The 22,876-nt window shown below is 38.8% G+C and overlaps 1 protein-coding gene across 1 annotated transcript; it reads right to left on the bottom strand.

Moving 5' to 3' along the window:
- Positions 1-247: 247 nt before the first annotated feature.
- Positions 248-22,865, bottom strand: PI15 (peptidase inhibitor 15). The gene is made up of 6 exons (XM_017812405.1): positions 22,689-22,865; positions 21,789-22,130; positions 5,049-5,167; positions 4,725-4,857; positions 4,440-4,555; positions 248-674 (listed from the first exon to the last, which is right to left on the bottom strand). Exons 2-6 carry the CDS (start codon positions 22,059-22,061, stop codon positions 539-541), a joined length of 777 nt encoding a protein of 258 aa, XP_017667894.1. The 5' UTR covers positions 22,062-22,130; positions 22,689-22,865; the 3' UTR covers positions 248-538.
- Between the last annotated feature and the right edge of the window lie 11 nt (positions 22,866-22,876).

Below are 22,876 nucleotides of genomic sequence, written 5' to 3'. Positions count from 1 at the left end.
ATAAACCAATTGACGCTGTGCATGAGGTAGGTAATAACCTGCAGTTTCTCTTGCACATATGTATTTGTCTGCTCAGTGTCCCACTGACATTGCAGGTGGAAGCACTGGTGTAAATGGGAGGAATCACTGGGAGTGTGAGGACCATTTGTTGCTTTGAATGTCACACTCCATTTTTAAAGCACAGTATTAAACAATGACCCTTCTCTTTCTGGAGCTATTATTTTTAAAAATGGAGTAATATTCTATATTTTGATGTGGTTTTAATATAAACTAACCTTCAGGAAGCTACACTTGCTAAGGTGAAAATTTTCTCTCCTTTAACAAAGGCTAATCTAAAAGGGATAATGTGAGTCTTAAATCCCAAAGTGTTAAAACCAAATTATACTATACTTTGAAAGTTAATTATACAACAGCATACAAAAAGAAAACATCAGAGTATTATTACAATATCTCTCTATATATAATATGTGCAAAATTCAATATACAAGCTTCTTGTTACTTATCTGTGGGCTTTCTTCAAAATAATGTAAACCTTAACTTATTTAAACCAGTATAAGTAGTTTGATGTTACTCCTGGGAAACAAAGATTGTCGGCACAAGAACCTCCATAGCTTGGAGGACAAGCTGAACATGGGACTCCTACTTTATATGGTGCTTCTCCAATCCAGTTCCCCCTGAAAACGAAAAAGAAAAAGAACGCTTAGTAATTTCAGAGTGGAAGAAAAAAAATCATTAAACATACTTGTTTTGAGTGACTAAAGTTCACATCTTCACTGATATCCTATAAATTGTCTGTTACTAAAATCACGATATTAATTTATTTCTGTAGTTTACTGAGAAGCAAACCAAAAAACAGCAGGAGAATGACCATGTCAACCAAAGCCAGTGACATCCATGCCATGTCCTTTCATCCCTGTGGTGAAGTCCCAGACTTTTTGCTTTTGCTACAGCCAAGCGATTTTTGATTCTCTGATCATGGGACAAGAGTATTTTTTACTGGAGGGCTATATTTATGAAAAATTAGCAAAATAAGCATTGGTGCAAGGTTTTCCTTGAGCACCTTTCTGTCTAGCAGTTATCTTAAAGGCTTGTACTTGGAAGACAGAAAAACAAACTAGTTAAATCTTACTGTTAGGTTTCACTACCCTAGGTCCACACTGTGAAGGTCTGATGCTGAATTCATTGTTCAAGAAAAGAGAAGATAAAAACTATTTGCACTAGTAATGTATTAAAAAGAACTGAATTTGGGTATTTCCAAGGGTCTCATAGATACTAATGAAAGGAGAAGGACTCCTGTCTGGTGAACAGAGCTGTGTAGTATACCCTAGGGGGAAAGGGGTAAAAAGTCTGGAAAGTGATGATATGAAAAGAGGTAACTCTGAAACATCCATGAACATCTGAAAAACGCATCCAGACTTTAAGGAGTTTATATAAACCACAAGCTTTTAGAAATTCATGCAACACTCATGATTGTAGGCAGAAAGTTAAAATTAGATTTTTATTTAAATGTTATGTCTCACAGAGCAGAGAACTTTCCTTTAGTTTGCATGTGACGTGGAATAGCAGTGAGTAATGCAATTATTTATGAAACATTTTGTCAGCCCCCACCTCCCAGCCAATAACACTGGATCAAAAGCCCTGGTCTGGGCTGTGCCTTGGAAGAAAGTAGGAATCTCAAATAATTTGCTCATTCCTACTTCTCTTCCAAATGGGTACAGCAGATTAAGTGCTCAGGAAATATATTTAGCTTGCTAACAGATATGGAAATCCAGAAAGAATTTGCTGAAAACTGATTTCTGCTTCACTTTCTATGCAACACATGGCCGATTTGTGTCAGACTGTTAGATAAACTGGGGCAGGGCCTTTCTAAACGTTGTAATTATCCTCCTTAACTTTATTTTTTCCCCCTCATTTCAGAAGCACAAATATTTTTAAGTGTTACAGCATGGCATCAGTGAAAATTACTTGAGTTCTAAATCCTAAGTCTTTGCCAAATTCCAATCTTAGTAACTCAGGTTGGGGCTGCAATATTCACTCCATTATTCTGTAGAGGAGTTTCTGATGTGCTGGTTACTCGAACACAAACTACTGACTGGCAAAGAGACCTATGTGTGTGTGATCAAGGACTCTTAGCCCAACGTCCTTAACTCAAGCTAATTAAATCTTAGAAATACAAACTTAATCTTGGCAAGACCACTCAATATAATTTTTGTGACTTTTCAAGAAGTAGATGTGAAAATCACTATTCCACTACTTATGACTTAAAGGTCTATTCACAATCTCACCTTGAGAAAAAACTCATAACTCCAGGCTTTGGTTTGGTGTTTGAGAAACAGTGGGATTTTTAGACTTACAAAATACAAAATTTCATAATTCATTGGTAACTGACACACAACAATGCATCAGCTTTCAATAATATCTAGTGTATAAAACCATTTTCTTCCTATATATGAAAATGAGAGAAATATTCTACCAAGTTTGCAATTTTTAATATTTTTTTCAAATAATATTTGGGTTTTTCTTGTAAACTTTGATTTCACCTTATCCATACTGCAGAACTAGAAGTCAGATACAGTTTTTGCTGCCTAATCTTTGCTCCCTCACACTCATTTCTTACCATCCTTTTCTAGTAAATATTAAAAAGGACAGAGAAATCTCCTGGATTTCTAAAGCTGTTTTTTCCCCAAGTAAGTTTTCTTTACTAAATTCTATCTTGCAAAATCTTTAAAAATTCTTTTACTCATATAACAGCTAGAATAATGACATATTCTTGCATAGTCTTTACCACAAATGGCCCTGTGCCACCGAGAGTTTATGGAAAACATGCTCAATTAATTATACTTAGATTCCTATACAGTACTAAGTCTTTGCCTAGTATACAGTCAGAGAAACCAGTCACTTAACACTGTCCATGCTACTTTTGAAATAATGGTCCAAACCAGACCGCAAATCGAACATGTCTCAGCGCTATACTTTACTGACTCATTCTGCACCCAGAGTAAGCTTGGGATGACGTCTAGGAAATGCTGGGAGAAAATTAATTTCTTTATTTCAATCTAACAGAGACCTCTGCAAGCTACTGGATATAGGGCCGCCTATTTGTGTCTATGACCTGTACTTTAACAGACCCTAATATGGAAGGCAAGATGAGATGGATTTGTAGACATGGGCCTTAGGTTGATGGACTTTATGTGGAACCAGTGTTACGGATGGCATTATGCAGCATGGTCGTAAGCAAAGGTATCCTGTGGACAACAACAAGTATCATCACTGTTCATGAATCATAGAATGGTTTGGGTTGGAAGTGACCTTAAAGATCATCTAGTTCCAATCCCACTGCCATGGGCACGGAACCCTTCACTAAACTAGGTTGATCAGAGCCCCATCTTGAACAGCTCCAGCGATGGGGAGCCCACAACCTCTCTGGTCAACCTGTTGCAGTGCCTCACCACTCTTATAGTAAAGAATTTCTTCCTAATACCTAACCTAAACCTGTCCTCCTTTGGCTTAAGGGCATTTCCTCTTGTCCTATCACTACATGCCCTAGTGATAAGTCTCTCTTCAGACTTCTTGAGAGCCCCATTCAGGTACTGAAGACTGATACAAGGTCTCCCTGGAGCTTTCTCTTCTTCAGGCTGAACAGCCCCAATTCTCTCAGCCTATCTTCATAAGAGAGGTGTTCCAGCCCAGTGATCAACTTAGTGGTTTTCCTGTGGACCTGCTCTAATAGATCCACATCTTTATTGTGCTGAGGACCCCAGAGCTGGATGCAGCACTCCAGGTGGAGAACAGAGTAGAGGGGAGAATCACCTCCCTTGACCTGCTGGTCATGCCTCTCTTGATGCGGCCCAGGATATGGTTGGCTTTCTGGGCTGCAAGCATGCCTTGCTGAGTCATCCACAAACACTCACAAGTCCTTCTCCTCAGGGGTGCTCTCAATTCATTCTCTACTCAGCCTGTATTTGTGCTTGGGATTGCCTCAACCCAGGTGCATCTGGCCTTACTGAACTTCATGAGGTTCGCACAGGCCCACCTCTCGGTAAATCAAATGCCTGATATAGAGAGGAATTGCTTCCCGGAGTAAGTCTAGTTCACTATGTGTATATATATAAAAGAGTGAAGAAATAGGGAATTCAAAGTAAAGTGGAGTCAAGCAAAGAAGGAAGACAAAGAAAAAGTTTTTATAATAATATAAACAGCAACAACAGGAAACAAGGTTTTGGTTTTGGTTCGTACACATCAAGTTGATTCCTTTTCTTTCTTGTACACTGAAGTCATACATTTCTGTATGTTCAGATGAAAAGTTTGAATAAAGGAACAGCCCGAATCAAAGGCACAAATAGAGGTCATGATGCAGAAAAAGGATTAAGCAGTCCAATGAGGGGAACAAAACATGCACAAAATATAAAAATAAACAAAAATAAAAGAAAGTAACTCACTTTGGGGCATAGTTGCATACCAAGTAAACAGCTCGTCGCCAAACAGATCCCCAGACGTTCATATTGTGGCACGTGTGGATTGCGCAGCCTATACGATTGGAAGTGGCCCAAACCATCTGAATAAATATTTATTATTGGTGAAGTCCAGATTGAAAAGAATAAATATACATATATATATACAATATATATATACACATTTATTTGAAAGAGGGACATATAGATACATCATAGAAAAGTTCAGCTTTGGAGAGTATATCTGGAATAGAGGAAAATAATTTATACAACCTGTGTGTAATGGGTGCACATGGGTCCATAACATCGCATGGGGCATCTGGGATTGCAATCTTGAGGATAAGGGAAAGCATAATCCTTCACCTCATCATACCATGGTTTTACCAGCTGGAGAATAGATCGATACCTGTGTTTGTTTAAAATACAGAAAGAGTAACACTAGGGGCACAGTATTAAGCAATAATATTCTTAAGACAAATGAACATGGATGGATGTAAACTATAGAAGAGCAGATGACACTAGCATCAGTCCAAAATCTGGATCTCAAAGGTGGTTCAAAGGTTGACAAAATAATTGTTTTGTAGGGTATCCTTTTACCTTCCAGTTCTTACAGACAGGTTCTGGCCCAAGAATCTCAGTAGGTAGGAAGGTCCATGGTCCCAAATGCATGTAGCAGCCCAAGCCTCTGCAGATTTGGCAAGTGTTTCATCCCAGACCTAACAAAATAAAATATCCTTAGCAGTAGAACAGAAAAAAACAAATACCAATCATAGTACTAGAACACAAGAAACAAGTATCTTAACTCACAAATATACTATTGTAACACATCGGATCTGGAAAGATGTGAGGCAGCATGTACAGTATCCAGCGGGATTTGCCCTATTGCTGGATAGAATTCCTGCCCACATCATTAGAGGAAGCCAAGTATTCAGATCTCTCCCTTTTTTTTCTGGAAAAGCCCTTCACCTAACAGACATTCTCCTACCATTTTCCCTCCTGTGTTGATGAGATCCATGTGTGGAGAGGAGTGAAATATTGGCTGAGACTCAGATAGAAAGTGAAGGAGAGGAACATGGGGAAGAACAATTCAGCATAGGTATTACACAGCCCACAAAAACACCAAAAAATTTGAAATAGGACCTCAGGAGTATCTATAGCCAGAGTGAATGTGTGTGGCAGCTCTTCATATTTGAGGTCACGAGGTCAATAAAAGGGTTTACACAAAGGCAAAGACTATGAATAGTTTCCAGGTGCAGTATGAGTTTCATTACTTTATTCTGCACAGGAGCTGACATTTTTCACTGCCTGGACTAAAAGGATAACAGCTCTGTAAGAAGAGACGATTTCAATTCTTAAGTTCTGCAATGTTTGGAACATGACAAATGAACTTAAACACTATCTGCTTTATATGCCTTGCCTGCTCAATTACATGCCTGATTTGTAACTGCTGCTTTCTCCGCAGCAAAATAGCAAAACAAGCTTGCCTCAGCAATAATCAGGGTACCGACAATATAACCTACTGGAGCTCTGGATAAAGAATATCTCACTGCTATGTTATAAGTGCACACAAATCCTAGTATATCTTAGTTGCTTAAGGGATACCCAAGTAGGCTGTAGATTCTGGAATTAGATGTATATTTTGAATACCCTGTGTGGAGTGTTTAGGTGCAGGATAGTTGTAGTGACTTGCAGGTATAAAGGCAGGAACAGAATGTGGCAAAATTGCCCACGCAGCCCATCACAGCTCTTTAAAGACAAACAGAAACTCAAACTCATAAATCTCAAATGGCTATGAAATAGAGGTATGAAATAACAGGCAAAGTCAAAAATAAACTTATCAAAGCATAAGGTGGCCCATGTCACAAATATTTTCTGAATTACACGCTAATAATGATTGCTAAGACTGAATTCAGTTTTAATTTCACTAACCTGCAGAATGAAAAGGCTAATCATTGACTAGGACAGTAATTCATGCCCTGACTCTGCTAGTTTGAGAAATTTCTCTTAGTGAGAAGGACAAAATTTAGTAAATTTTATGAAATTGCTAGACCACTGAACAAAGCTTTTGTGAATGTGTAGTGGGTGAGGTACTTCCAAGATTGAAGGTGAAGAAGTGCAACAGAGACCAATAAGAACCCTTAACACAAATCATCCTCCATTCAAGTAGAACCACCTTAGGGACAGAAAGATAGGTGATGCTCAACACAGAGAAGATCTATTTTACACCTGTTCAGAAAAGCTCCCAGAACAAAGTCAAAGCATGCCAGTATGAGGACAAAAGAGAGACAAAGCATGCTATGAAGGAATGGTTTTCAAGCCAAAGAACACTTAGACTTCAGCTCTGAAAAATTACTGGAGTTTCTTGGAGGAGTTAGAGATCTGAGTGTGTAACTAGGGAAGATAAGGCTAAGCTGGAGCATGAGGGTAAAAGAGAGGGGACATAGGACTGATATGGCACCATCCAAAGCTCAGGATATGCTCCAGGGCCCAAGGTGAAGAAACCAGTGCATAGACATTTCTTCTGCTTTGAATCTCTGCCATTTAGTTAACTAGTTGCATGTGGCCAGTGTACAAAAAAACCTTTATAATCCCTGTGGTACAGCGGTGGTCCCAAAAAGAGGGCTTAAAGAGAAGGTACAAGCATAAAAGTCCGCCTGGGGAGTGGGCTGAAAGGCTGGGGCCACAGTGAGCGTTTGGAGCCTGCCCAGGCCCAGGGGAGCAGAGGAGCACATGGATCCAGCATGTGGGTCCAAACACAGCTGCCCATAAGGGGCTGCTCCGCCAGGACTGTGACACCCCATAAACACCCTCCTTTGCTGGGATTAATCATGCTTCTGGCATGAGTGCTCCTGCCAGGAGGCTGAACATGAGGTTTGCATGCTTGCTCCCAAGTGACCTGGCTGCACTCCCTCAATAATCTAAATGTGTACTGTATTTGCACAAACAGTGCCGAGATCCTGATTTCCACACAGCATATTTTTGTGTACTAAATTGCCTTGCAAAATAGCATACTAGGTGTTTGAAAGAAATGTGAAGACTGGATTAGGTTTTCACTATTAAAAGCCTCTCAAATGAGGTACAGCCCCTGCCTTGGACATTGAGAGTATTTCTAGTTCACTTTCACTTCTTCTCAGCTTCATTTTCTGGTTATCAGGAATCATCTGAAGCTTTTGATTGGTAAAGTTTCAGAGTGTTCTTTCAAACTCAGTTAAAATGTCATGGGTTTGTCATGTATAGTACACTCTGCTTTCTGTTATCTTTTTACTCTTGACCACTTTCTGGACAGAATAAATTTTTGGCAAACATAAAAAAAATAGAGACAAAGAGAAAGAAAATAACTACTGGCTAAGAAATAAGAGGCAGGTGAGCATATGCAGCATCTTTCAATTTCCTCTATTTCTTCATTAGCAGGTTGATGAAAAGCCTTTGTACAGAGTCCCCTACTGCTATGTAAATCATTTGTATTTCAAGGAAGAAGTTGAAGCGGTTCACCTTCCTTATTTTATTATATTTTACATACCTAAAAGAAAAGGTGGACTGGCTCTAGATTAACAACAGGAGAAGAGAAGGCATTAGGAAGACTTTATAGAGTCTTCCAGTACCTGAAGTGAGCCTGCAAGAAAGATGGAGAGAGACTTTTTGCACTGGGATGAAGTGATAGGATAAGGGGGAATGGCTTTAAGCTGAAAGTGGGAAGGTTTAGATTAGATATTAGGAAGAAGTTATTTACTGAGAGGATGGTGAGACTCTGAAACAGGTTGCCCAGAGAAACTGTTGATGCCCCATCCCTGGAAGTGTTCAAGGCCGGGTTGGATGGGACTCTGATTAATCTGGTACTAAGATGTCCCTGCACATGGCAGGCATAGATGATCTTTAAGGTCCTGTATAACCCAAATAATCCTATGATTCTATAAAAAGGCAAGCAACTAATATAAGCTGAAGTAGAAAAACTTGTCTCATAATGACCTAAAGTCTTCTAAATTGTCAGAGAATGTACCATTAGTTCAGCCCTTTCAAAAGAAATCTAATCTTGAGTCCACACTTGTAATAATTTGTATCTCAGTTCAGTCCCCTGTTTTGGGCATGCAAGAGAACAGGGCAAAGACATTTAGATTTTTGAACCCAAGAGGCTTCGTTGTTGTACCTAGATAAATAGCACATAAAGAAATACAAAAATACTCTAAAAAGAGAAACTGAAGTAACTAGAAAGCAAGAGGGACAGTTTTTGTATGAGGAGAAATTAAAAAGCTCAAGGTAATTAGCAAAGAGTCTAAAAAAACCCAAAGTGACAAACAAAACTATAAACTCTGAAATCCAGTGTTCCTATTAAACACATCAAAGAAAGCTGCTTGACATGAACACAAAATTGTAAAAGGGAAAAAGGAGAAAGACTTCCACACTCAGCAGGTTAAGGTCCGAGAAGGTGACTCATCCTTAAATGCTGATCATGCAAACTCCCACTGCCAAACTATGCTTATTCTCTCCCTGGAGACAGCAAATCTTCATTTGCTAGGTTATAAGTCATCATGGCTAGGCTTCGCGAACGAAGATTTGGGAAGGCTCTATCCACATTTGCTACAGGCACGCTGGTGGCTTATGAGGCCAATACGTGACAGACATATCCGATTGCAAAAGGCACAGCAGAAAGACTCCTTAGATGGTGTATTCTGCAATTTACGGTTCTTTCTGCGTTGCCTTTTTTACTCGAGAGTGATCCTGCGTGTGTTCTCGAAGGAGACAGCTGTGTTATAGATGGTGTGTCTCCAGGCCTCCCGATTGGAGGCCAGAGTAGACCAGTTATGGTGATCAATATGGCCAAGGCTGAGATGTTGTTTCAGGGAGTCCTTGTATCTTTTCTTCGGGGCTCCTCTCATGCGGCTGCCAGTGGCAAGTTCACCATAGAGCAGGATCTTAGGGAGGCGGTGGTCCTTCATCCTTGAGACGTGCCCTGCCCATCGCAGCTGCGTTCTCAGTAACATGGCCTCAATACTTGTGACAGTAAGTAGTTGGGGAAGAAATCACCTTCCTTCCATACAGTATAAAGATCCGCTCAAAGCTCCATATCACTGATTTGGTCCATCATGGAAACCCTCCCACTCCTCAATTGGGTCTAACTGAGCAGCAATAGAGTTAAAGTATGTCACCACACTTCCACTGGCAATTTGAAATGAACATCCTTTGGCCAATTTATTTTTCTTTCTTGAGCCAAAGACTAATTTCCTAGAAAGCTGTCTGTGCTCTCTGCACTGCTCTCTGCAAAACAACACTTTAAAACTACACGTCACTTGAAAATTCTCGAGAGGACTGAACACAAGGAACAAGACAGTGCTTCTACACAGGGTATTTCAACACCAGAGACCACTTTGTGAGGCAGCTCTGGAGTGTTCTCTGCACTTCACACAGCACATGCATCTTGAGAGTTAGGAGTAAAATCTTAGCATTAATATAGTCAGCAGGAATTTTGCCAGTGAGCCAGAATTTCATCCAAGTTTTTGTTTTGTTTTGGTTTTTTTTGTTTCCATCAGTAAACAAATAGTAAAATATTTAATCCATAGAATGTGTAATAAGCAATAGAATGTACAACAAAATCTCCTTCTTGTTGAACGAAATTTCTTGAAGCCCAAAAAGTGAACTAACTTCCCCAAGGGAAGCCTTTTAATTTTGTGGGTCACAGTTGCCTTGTACCCTCCCTTTTTATAGCTGTTTCTATAGTTGTTTCTCACTCATTCTTTGATAATTTATATGTAGAAGGGATGAAGTTGCCCTTTTGTTCTTTATTGGAATAGCTTTGTTGGAACAGGAGGTGCTGGTCACAACTATGCTCTTAGATATTAAAATAATGATGAAGCTGAATAAACAATCTGATGATGAAAAAGAAACCACTACAATATTGCAAAGATCCGCAACACTTGTTGAAAAATAATTGGCTGTTCACTTCCTACACTAATGGCTATGTTTTAATGTGAGGAATTGTGTACATAACCATTTCTAACTATAACTTGAATGGTTCTGCTCATTTTCATTGCAGGCAGAATTGTACTCCAAATATCAATCATTTAAATGCAGTAGCTTTCTCTTGACCCTTTGCTCAATACATATCTTGGGAGGAAAACATAATCACTTGTTCTTACTGTAAACTTTCTAAAGGACTGATGTATTATTAAAAATATGCTGCTACTCTGGATACGTTTACCCTATGGTAATCTTATTTGTAAAGAAAAAAGTTTCAAATTCCTAGTTTTAAATGGACTACTGCAACATCTGTTAGCAGAGCCTGAACAAGTGATTAGAAGTGTTCCATGTATTTGTTTTGGTAAACTTGTTCAATGTCTTCTACTTACAGATAAAGTAGTGAGGTCACCTTGTTGCTTTCAGCTTTACCTCCTATTTCTGCAACAGAAGGAGAAAGCTATTCCATTTAAATAAGTACTTACAGAGAAGACTAAGAGGACTACAACCTTTTGTGCGGCAAAACTGAGAAGTGTTCCATGAAAAAAGAAGGTTCTTAAGGAGCGCCTGACATTAACTCTTTCACCTAGTCATACTGAAGGCCTGTAATAAATATATGCCCCCTGCTTTAATAAAGGTACAGACCCAAAATTACACATTTCCTTGACATCAATAAAATCCCAAGGCCCAATGTTTCTGTAGCACCAGTGATGGGCTTCATAACCTGAAAATGATGCTTTTAATCTCTGCTTTGCTTTAGTCAGTGTAATTTAACTGTGATTTCACATATCCATCATTTTCAGATGTTCTCAGCAAACCTGACTTAATAATGTTGTGTCTCTATGCAGGCCTTGTTGTATGAGAGAGACATCACTACCAAATCAAGTGACAATGAACTCTCCTCTTCTCTGCGAGTACTCTGAAATGGTTATTAATGGCAACAGGTAGCAAGAATTTGTGATCTAAATACAAAGGGAGCAGAATACACAGTGGTACACTGTATTAATGATTCTTTCATTCTGTGTAGGTATCTGTGTGTAAACTGGAAGCTTTTATAAGTGTTTAAATATAAAAAAAATTAGATACATAGTAGCGTTCCTTCCCTGAGATTGTAAGATAGAACACATGGGCTAACTGGGGAATCCATCAAGATATGTTTTCAACCTCATAGCCTAGGGGCTCTGCTAATGACCATTTTAAAGCCCTTGAGGGATCCAAAATTGTGCTTCCATTTTTCTTTTGCCATCATGATCCTTGATCTTTCTTGGCTCTGTTTCATTGCCAGTAGCAAGGAAGCTCTCCTCAGTTGCACAAGAGTACAAAGGAACCTCATCAGAGCACTGCTGTGAGTATTAAATACCAGAAGCAGTCTTCAGTACTTCACTGTTTGGGTTTAGTTTGTTGTGGTTTTTTAATATGACACATCAGCTAAGACAGTATTATGCATATTTCTCAATGATAAAACAAATACCTTAGGCAAAACATGGTCACCCGCTACCTTCCTAGGAATTCCCCCAGTGCCCATAGAGTGAGGGTTGCTGATCATAATGACAGAACAGTTGTGGCATGACTAGACCCTCAGCTGGTTGCCTCCAGCTGTACAGCTGGAGTGACAAGTACCAGGTACAAATCCAGAGCAAACAGGTGAAGTATGCTGTTTTAATCAGTCCCCTCTACAACAGCTTCTTTACAGCACTGCAGTTAGGTGATGAGATGGCAAATGAAATGCTGGGATATGCAATTTGAATAGAGTTGCATGGCAACACTTCTACACTTTGAAGTAATAAAAAATGGCAATTTGTTTCCCAGTTTTGGCATCTTATTTGTCATTAATATATGTTTACTGTGGACTCACATTAGTGATATTCAGATTGTTATTTTGCACAAACAAATCCATAATGGTTCCTAGGCACCTCAGAAAGATAGCCAGTAGGACCTTTTAGCAGTGATCGGTCAAAAAATTAGCCTTTTCACCTCAGACCTTTTATTTTACTCTCCAGCAGCCCTGTGCTTCTGTTTGTTTGCCCAGTTGAAGATCAAAAGTTCTTGCTCCCAGAATGGCAGCAAGTGAGAAAGAAGTAGACTTTGACTCAAGCAATTTCTTCCTCCAGGGAAAACACTGTGAAGCCAAGGGATGTCCAGTCCATCTGTGCAGCTGCATTCCACAGCTGCTAGTGCAAGTCCCAGAGCGGATTAGCACATGTAGGCTGCTACTCTCCAACATACAGGTCTGTCCTCACAGGTCACTCAGCCTTGGACCAGCCACCCCATTTGCACAGTGGCTGTTTCTCCGAAATCCCACAGTGGGGTGCAGGGTACAACTCCCCTTCATTTTCATACAGTCAAACCTGTAGCATTTTTAGGTCTAGAAACTTTCTGTAGAACCCCCCTTCCACATTCACTACCACAAATCTGGCACAAAGCTTAATAAAACAATCCAACAGCCCTTCTGCCTGCATGCTTTTTCAGTAGAGTGATTGAAAGAACCTTGTCTCTTTGCCTTCACTTTTTCTCAATACACACTGTGTGGTGAAAACATATGAGCTCACTGGAACTTATAGACAGATTTGGCAAACTTTATGTATTTATTTGGCCTCGAGATCATTTGGACTCTAGGTTCTCTCTCTAGGAATATGAATATTTTTTAATCTCAACTTCCACCTGTTAGAAATTTTTCTGTGCTTATTGTAATTGGTGCCTACCACAGATGTAGGTCCTTTCTCGCATACATTAGGTAATAATTAGAAAGTTTACACAGAAAATTGCCAGTCTGCCCTCTAGAGAAAAATATCTTCACGGGAATCGCAGCTCTATATGTCATTCCTTTGCAAATAAATAGAGGGTTAATACATCAAGCTTCTTGTCCAATACTCCACTGCAACTCAAAGTAAAACTGTGCAATGTTTTATGGTAAATTTACTCTCACATAACCAAACCTCCAAACATCTGATTCACACTTCTGAAGGGCTCAGTATTAGAAGGTCTGTCTTAATCAGTGCATCACCAGACAGATGTCCAAGAAACCTCACTGCCAGAAACACTCCTCTTATGAAAATTCAAGTCTATATTTTACACAGGAGTTTATGTTCCTGGGTGTCTATTTTGTGCAAATAAAAAGGTCTATCATTTAAGCTTGACCACTGCAAATAGTCAATTTGTTTCTTCTAAAGGTTGTCTGCATTTCTTTTCATATTTGGCACCAGGCTTTTAAACAACAAGAAAAAAAGAAAATTGGTAGGCTGTCAGATTTAATAACAATAAGCTTCCCTGCTATGCTATTATTTGTTTAGTTCTTGGAAAAGTAAAGTATCAGAGCTACATATCTTAAAATATTCAGTGCTTTTCTAACCTACTGCAAGACATATTTTAGTTGGCAAAAACTTATCTTAGAAGTGGTAACAAAAAGGACCAAACTTTGTCTAGCTCCATGTCGCCCTGACAATTTGTCATAAGTCTGAACAGGAGAGTGTCTGACCTCTATTATTTTATATGTGATTAGAGCAAATTTTCTTTTCTTAGAAACACAAAATGCGAATGAAAAATATACACGTATTGTATTGTGTTGTTTTGTTTCTCATCTATATGAAAAAAAAACATTTTCTCTACTTATTTTTGTTACTAACCACTGAAGTTTTTTATTAAAAGATAAAAATGTTCCTAATTTCTTCAAAAGTTTTCAAAGAAAATACTTACAATATCCTAAGTAGCTTTAGCTGAAAGACATAGCAGCATGACACAAAAGAAAACACATAGAAGCTTCTTCTTTCTACAGAATAAAGATTAAGAAAAATAGTTCTTTATTCTCAGAAGAAAAGAGCTCAATTTAAGATTTTTTCTCTTGATACAGATCAACAGATATCACAAAAATCGATATAGGTGCAAAACCCGTTCATTCTCAGTTGTGTTAAAATAGAACCAAAACCCCACCCGAGGGCACCTGCAAATGCATTCGTACATGGAGATGCCTGAGTTGAAGACGCTGTTCTGTGTACAAAAAGCAAACAAGGGGCTCTCCTGGGATTTCCATCTTTTGCTGTCTTTAGGATACACATTTTCACAGACCTTGGTAGATTATTTCTCTTTTCAGGTATGGAGAGAAGATAAAAAAGTTGAGAGGTTTAAGGTTACTATCATCTCCATTCATGTATGAAACAAAGTACTGTGTACTTTGGATCAAGATTCTTGTGAAAAATGCCCTGTCTCTGTTTTTAGCCAAGGAGTTCAAGAGGTGCTACATTTAATAATAAAGGAATGTCTAAATCTGAGGGCTCTGGGCAGCCTCCTTTTTTTCTGAGACTCTACTATGTTGGTTGTTGTTTGTTTAAACTCCTAGAAGGCTTTGTGCTAATACTAAATTTAAATAATGTAAATATTCTCTTCTAAAACACCATCAAGATGGATGTTATGCATAAAACATTGGAATGGAGCTCTAGTACCAAAGCAAGTTTAGCACAGTCATTCTCTTTCAAAATACTTATCAACAACATCATTTTTGGGGAGCATTTTCAGATTTTTTCAAGGAGCACTTTCCAGGAAGAGTCTTTTCCATTCAACTTTTCAACAGGTCTTCTATCGTTCACTCTGAACATAAAAGATGGCTTTTGTACTTCATATAGCTAGCATCCACTTGGATTTGACCCCAGATAAACACCAGTTACTGAGACTGAACAGGCTTTCCTAGCTTTCTGTAAATGAAACTGCTAGAAAAATGGGCAGCATCCTACATCTCGGTGATAGCCAAGTGCTGCATTATTGACCATGGTGCACTAGGAAACAAATAAGTGGCTAAGCTCACCTGTGAGATAAATGAGAGGTAGGTAACTCTATTGTGCCAAAATTCGTGGAAAGTAAGCTCCATCTACTCTTCCTTTCTTTCAGCTCACTGTCAGTTGCCACGTTGTGCCTCCACTGAAGAAAAACACTGAGTCTGCTGTTAAATAACTGCTTCCTTTCCAAGCTGTGATGCAGACAAACACCCTTAACTGTAACCATGTAAATCACATCACTTCATTCTGTACTATTCTAACTTGCTGAGAGGATCAATATTCCAGAATTCATTAGCCCATGATCTTCAGACACTCCTGGTGCTGGGTTATGGTAGTAGGCAGAAGGGACATAATCAACTGGCTGAACAGAAGCACAAGTAGTAAGAGGCAGAAACTGGAACCAGTGAACACATTCCACCACTACACCCCTTCTCATTTGTTCTTACATCACTTGTGAATTCCCAGCAGAGAGCAAGCTAAAAGCTATGGCAAATAGGGATAGGTGGACCACACTGGGGAAGCTCCAAGCATCTTGATCTCTCTCCTCCCAGAAGACTGGGGTGGACTACACTTACCTTTAGGGTTTTGCTTTTTGCTCTGGCATGATGAAAAGTATATTAAGATCTTTGTACCCTGACTCATCATCTGATTACTTTATTTCAACTTTCACCATGTATATGGGATTTAAGAGAACAGGGCTACTCAATGGAAAAAGTAGGCTGCCAATAACTTCTATGGTAAATTCTTTATTGCATTATGGCACTTGTGTCCTTGAACATGCCTGGCTAAAATGATGGGCCTAATCTTCTTTGACATTTAAGGGTGTGTTCACTAATTTAACAAAGGAGCTGTAAATGCAGTGCAACTGTCATTTGATCCAATATGCAGAAGTATTGTAACAACATACACATGGAAATTAAGGAACAATAATATGCATACATGCATCTTAATGCCAAGAAAACTGTCAGTAAATATGTAAAGGGTAATGATTGAAATGAAAAAGTATAGCAATACTATTGGCAGTTAAAAATGCATATAAAGATTAATTATCTGAGTTTTAAAGGGAAATATTTAAGTTAGACATTTGGAAATTATTTCTATTCCTAAGGTAAAATATTTGCCAAGAGATGTGACTGAGACGGCATCACTATACATGTTCAGGAATAGACAAGATGAAAACCATATGTATGTAATGCAGAAGGAAGTCCTGCAGCAGGCCAGGGATAAACTACATGAATTAAGAGATCCTATCCAACTCATTAGACATAAATCTTGAAGGAACTAGCCCTGCAACCCTTACTCACAGACATGTATGATTTCAGTGGGACCATGGAGATAAACCAGAGCAAATAACTCAAGAACAAAATGTCCTTTAAAGTTTAGAATGGTCTGTAAGAAACCACACTGACAACAGCAAAAAAAAAAAATTATGTATCAGAAATGCTTTTGAATTGGAGAGAAAACCAAATTAACTCAGTCTTTCCATGCCCATATAAAAGGTATTAAATAGGACTTTGGAAAACCTGAAGTAGGTTTGTTGGAGTTTTTTTTCATTTTGTCTTACCCATCACCTACTGCATATTCACAGAACATCTTTAAGATCACCTTGACAGCAAGAGATTTTTATCAAGACTTTCAGATTTAGAAGTGACATAATAATGCACTTATTTACATTTATGACCACTAAGTGGGTTATTTTCTTGCTTCTCTGACCTGACTTTGTCTCGTCTGCAAATTATCTGGGACAAGAAGCTAAGTATCCAAATTCATCACCTCAGCAAAGAGGGTCTTTCCTGAAGCATACAGAGTACACAGATTTCCAGCATGACACACATGGGTTCCTTCACAGGACTACAGGAACTTCTTTTGGAACACAATTACTTTTCTTTCAGAATAATAGGTAATTTCATTTGTCCATGTTATCACGGCCTTTTATGCAGATTTACTAGAAACTGATAGGCTCATATTCTTCATTCCCTTCCAGTTCCCCTGCCACCTGCTGATGAGAAACACAAAATAACTCCTAGGTAGCCAAAATCACACAGTCACAGAGTATTTTAAGTTGTAAGGGACCCACAAGGATCATCCAGTCCAACTCTTAGTACATGTCCTGTATGGGGATCAAACCTGCGACCATAGCATTATTAGCACCATGCTCTAACCAACTAAGCTAAACTCAGTTTTGGCTAGTCTGCAAATCTTTTACTTTTTTAGGTCCTACAAAGTGACATGTTCAACAAGGGGCAGATTTTCCCAAATACAAAAGTGCAGTTACACATCACTGAAAAAAAAAGAATTAAAACTGAACATCTGAATATCTGAACATCTTCTGTTCATTAGCAGGCTCAGGTTTATTTAGAGCACTTTTTTCTCCTAAAATTTTAAATCTTCAGGCATAATTCTACAAACACACTTGTGAGTATGCAATCCTGTCCCCTCTATTATACTTCAGACATGCTACTCCCATTGTACTAATGACTATGTTGATCCATACTGGGCTCAGGACTTATCCTTGCAGAACCAGCAGTGAACTACTCACAGTTTGTCTTTTACTATGGCTCTTCAACAAGTTATTCAGATCACCTTAGAGTACTCTTAAGTAAAACCCACTTTGCCTATGGGAATTCCATGGAGGACAGTGTTCAACGCTCATTAAGGTCCTGTTCTACCAGTTACTACTTCTGCATGCAACACTGAAAAGAGCATGCCTGTGTGTAAGCACCTTCTCAGCCAGCATGCACACAGTGACATGGGTTGCAACAAAGACCATATGGACTACAAAGGAAGTGACCTCAAGTGGGGATGACTGTAAGGAAGGTAAAATAACAGCTGATCCTATGAGAATCAGATATTTCATTAATGAATGTTTTGGGAGCCTAAAGGTAGTAACAATGCACACTAAAAGGCATGTTTTATGAGACTCAAATTTCAGCTGACAGTATATTGCAAATATTTACTGGCCTACAAAGTAGCTGAGATGTTCCAAAAAGGCAAAACAGACCTCTATAGTACAGAATTAGCATTCAGAGAAAGGGATTTGTTTGTTAACAAGCTTCCACTGTATCTACAGATTTACAAACTTTGCACACTAGACAGCTGCTGGCAAATCTACACATCATTTTTTCTAAATCATGAATTTTATGGAATTATTCTGCTTTCTCCAGAAAAAATATGCAAAGCCAAGTAGATGGTTTTCACCCTTTGCCAGGTCAAAAGTATGGTGTCATCTTTCTTTCTGCAGGTACACCCTCAGCTTTTAGAGCACAAGCAGCCTAAAGTAAAACAGTCTTAGGATGATGAAGAAAGATCCAAATTAAAATAAAGACTCATTAATTCTATATTATCGGCTTAGAAGTTCTTGTTCTCTTTTCACATATACAATGACTAAATTTGTACCTGTGGAAAAACAGCCAGTTGAAGGCATCAGTAACACCAGAATCAGAACCAAAAGGAGGACTACTTTGAAGTCTAACACATAGGATGCCAATGTCCCAACAGAAAGATTTACCAAAGTATAACTGGTATTAAGACACACCAGTTTTTTTCACTGCGGACTGAAAATAAAACAATGACTCCCATCACAGTTTTTCACTCCTCAGTTGTTCAGTTTCCTTGGGGACTGCATACAACAACAGGCTGGAGCAGCACTAAGACACACCTCTCCCAAAGAGAATTAAAACACTACGCCAGCTGTTACTGCAGTGTTTATCTGACTTTCCCCTACCCAATGCATGTGAATTCAAAGCTGTTCTTCAAGACCTCTCATCCAGAGCCCTACAGCACATAAACTTTCTAGACAGTAAGGGCAGAGAGAATAATGCCCAGGGAGTGCAGAGTATCTGTAAATGCACTGAACATGCAAGAAGCAGACTGTATTGGGGAAGGAACAGAATGTGCCAAGAAAAAAAACAGCCAAAAAGGTTGGGTGTGGAGAACTGGAATCACAAGAACCAACCCATACAACTAAATCCTGAGTTGTTACCAGGGTGGAATAAAAAGCAAATGGAACTGTACAGAAGTGAGAATGTGACACAGTAATTCATGAGAACAGTTCCTAACAGAATTAGGAAAAAACAACAAAACACGATTTAATATGACCAATAAGAGAGAAAATATGAGAAAATATCTTTTTCTTGTGCTTCTAAACTGCTTAGTTTTTCTCTACCTTAACACACTTACAAAAGATTTCCACAATCTACTGCATCTGTAAGCAATTCCAGCTCTCTAACATGTGACATCCGTTTTAATCATTGTTAGGGAAAATGGGAAAGGCCATTTACTTCACTACCCCTGCACTTTTCCATAGTATTCAGGACAAGAACACACACTCTGTAAGGTTCTTTCAAGTACAGTGAACGTTCTCTGCTGGTAATGACAATATGTTTGCTCTCTTATTAATGAAAATGAGTATTGAGTGACACAACATCTTTTATATATAGCAGCAGCAGCCTCGTGTCCCTGTAAGATACAACAGGTGCTGTGCCACATACTGAAATTATTCAGAGAGCAAAGAGTGGACAAAGCAAACTCAAATGGGCACTAGTCAGACTGGCGTCTCCAGTCTTGGTATGGCTTACCAGCACCATGCCATCTTCAAGGCCTTCCTACCAAAACCCTTCTGTAGCCACAGAGGTAAAAAGTTACACAGATGCTGCCATGACTTCAACAGAGATGGCAGAGCACACCATGTGTGATGTTGCTCACTGGGCTTTTTTTGCTCTGTAGTTACAAGGCACATACATAGACTTACTCAATTTTGAAGGAGAATTGGTGGCAAAGGGGTTGTGTGTCACTTAGGGATCAAAGCTCAAGCTGTGCTCTGGATCATCACCTATGTAGCCTGCAGTCCTGCTTTGAATTTTGCAGCATGAAGTCACAAAGTACTTTCAGACTGGAAAACCAAATGTGAAAGCAAGCCTTAGACATTGCACGTGAGACTACTGGTGGGGCTGATGCTGACAGGAACACAAGTGCATCCTACGACTGGCTGGTACTGGTAAAAGCAATAGTAAGAAAGGCAAGAAAAAGAATAGCATGGAAGCTTTAAAGACCATGCCTTCAATCTGGATTTTGTATCTGTGCTGCAGCAAAGCTGCAGCAGAATACCCAACCAATATAAATAAAATCTTTGCAGTTTATGTATAGGGTTAAATAGATTTAATCAAGGAAACTTGATTTCTATTTTAAAGGGTTTTTTTACTGAACAGGCTAAGAACACTGTACTCTACAAACCCTTTGGGAGTATGACAGGGTGCTGGCTTCACTTAAGCAAACTGCAGGAGCACATTTCTAAAAGACACAAGCCAAGGAAGGGCATGGTAGGCTGCCATTCCCTCAGACATTACAACAAAGTTTATTTATGCAGAATCAAAGGAAACGTCAGTGGAGAGCACAGCAATGAAAATGATGACTGAGCTTGACTTCTGACCTCTTTGTTTTTTCTGTCTCTGACCTTTCCACTTAAACAGACTTCAAACTCAGCCTATGGTCTTCATTCTGCAATATTTTGAGTGCACTCAGCATTTTGAGGTGCTGCTGGGATGTGTTGAACAGATTATATGATCAAATTCAGATTTAGGTAATGTCTGTGATAGAAACCATGTCCAAATTGTTACTCGTTAGCTGCTAAAGAGGAGGAATTGCTATTACTGTTATCTTCTTTTTATGTCAAGTTGATGGTATCCTGTTTCTCAAACCTGTTAACCATCTGTTGTCACATGAGAAACTCTGTGACTTAAAGCATTTCTTATGGTGCTGACACAATGTGTCTGGACTTTCAAAACAATGTGACTATCTTACTTAGAAAATAAAAGAAATTTTGCCCGACCAGCCTATATTTAACACTAGAGGTCCAGTATGCATGCATTCAAAGTTGGAACACAAAATAGCAAACACATTGCTTTAGCTAGCAGAGCTAAGTATGAAATTACAGTGAATGAATAACTTCTATCATACCTGCAGGAACAGATAATTCATATAATAAGTACTTGGCCATAAGGGGGAAAATGAGCACACTGAAATCCTATATATTAGCAAAACATTTGAAAGCAACATTGTATTTGATGGAAAAATAAAGGTATTAGGTGTTCACAAACAATATGCAGTAAGTAAAACATATGAACAGGAGCCAAACAGTGCATCAGATGAACTACTCTGCAAATACAGTCTTACCATATTCCTTCCAAAAGTATTATGTGTGAAAGAAATTAGAAATGGTCATTAGCTACTTTTTTTGCGCACATCAGGGCAATGATTTTCAGTGTAGTCCACAAAAACAATGGGGACTAATGATGAGAACTTTAAACACCTGTGATCACAGGTTGTGATTGTATACTGTTCCTCAAGCCAACAAGCAGTTAACTCACCACTTCATTTACTTGGGTCTTAGAACCTTCACTGGGACGACACATGGAAATGAAAATTGAACAGGGCAAATAAGAGGTTCAGAGTTCAGTATTTAGCTTTTGCTTTCTTAAGTTAATGTGGCTTTAAAAATGTAAGGACAGGACATTTTAGTAAGCAATAATAGATAAAAACCCATTTATCTACTTAACTGAACCCTTGAAAATTAAATCACTGACTTACAGTTTGTTTTACTCTGAAATAAACAAATTTCACTTACCATATATTCCATGTTGGAAGCAGGTGGGAAGACTTTGCCTCTGACTTGATTATGATAATCAAGAATGGCAATCATGTCATTCTGTGAAATGTAGCGCTTCCGCCTGGCTTTGGGAATGTTTGCAGAGTCCAGATGAGCTGCCAAAGCCGTCTCAATGTCAGTGAAATTATTGTCTGACAGGAATAGGTCAGTGGAGTTGGGCAACACTAATGCACTTGTTTCACAGAGAACGGAAAATAAGAGAGTACAACTGATTGCAGCAATTACTGTCATTTTGGGGCCAAAGGAGAGAGATAGGCCACAGAGGAACTCTGCTTTAAGTCAGGGCAGCAGAAAACAGATCTGTAGGAGAGAAGATGTCAAAGATGTGATTCTGTGTATCTGGGTAACAAGACAAAGTGAACTGACAGGCTGTGACTAGAAAAATTATTCTGTCTTTCAGCTCAATCATAAAAACAATCCAATCAGAACACGTGTTGCTGAGCAATTTTCAATAACTGTATTAAGTGATAATAATATTCTTACTAAACACATCAAATGAAGTATCATTATACCATTAATTACATGATCATGGCTAGTAGAATTCCTGAAATAGTGACAGTGCTATCACACCAGATCAGTCCATATACCACACTATAAATCTGAAATGGGGAGACTGCAAGAAACCTCATATCATGTTTTCCACTGAAAGTGAAAATATACATCCTAGCCTATGCCAATCCCATAAGCATGGATTGTTTTGACACAATGTGGCAGAGATAAACTCATAGGCAAAAGAAAACATATAAAGCATGAAAGCAGGACATCTTAGAAATAGCATTCAAAACTTAAGTTCAGCAAAATGTGATAAGCATTGAAAAAACTGCATGCAAAGCAAACTTATGGAGCTGAATGGCTTACCTCTGGATAAAACCAAGAAAAAAAAAGAACTGAGTCTATTGTTCTCCCAGTATATATAGCACTCCCCTATGTGATGATATGAACCTTTGTGAAAGAGTGTCTCTTATTACAACGCCCCAAAGGACTAAACTCTGCTAGTTGTGAAGCTTCTGGCCAGGGGCGCTGCTAACAGCTTTTATATGTTACAG

Source organism: Lepidothrix coronata, unplaced genomic scaffold (genome assembly GCF_001604755.1).
Source record: "Lepidothrix coronata isolate B3197 unplaced genomic scaffold, Lepidothrix_coronata-1.0 Scaffold36, whole genome shotgun sequence".
NCBI classification, from domain to species: Eukaryota; Metazoa; Chordata; class Aves; order Passeriformes; family Pipridae; genus Lepidothrix; species Lepidothrix coronata.
The sequence above is the reverse complement of the archived record's forward strand: the minus strand, read 5'-3'. Positions and strand labels throughout refer to the sequence as shown.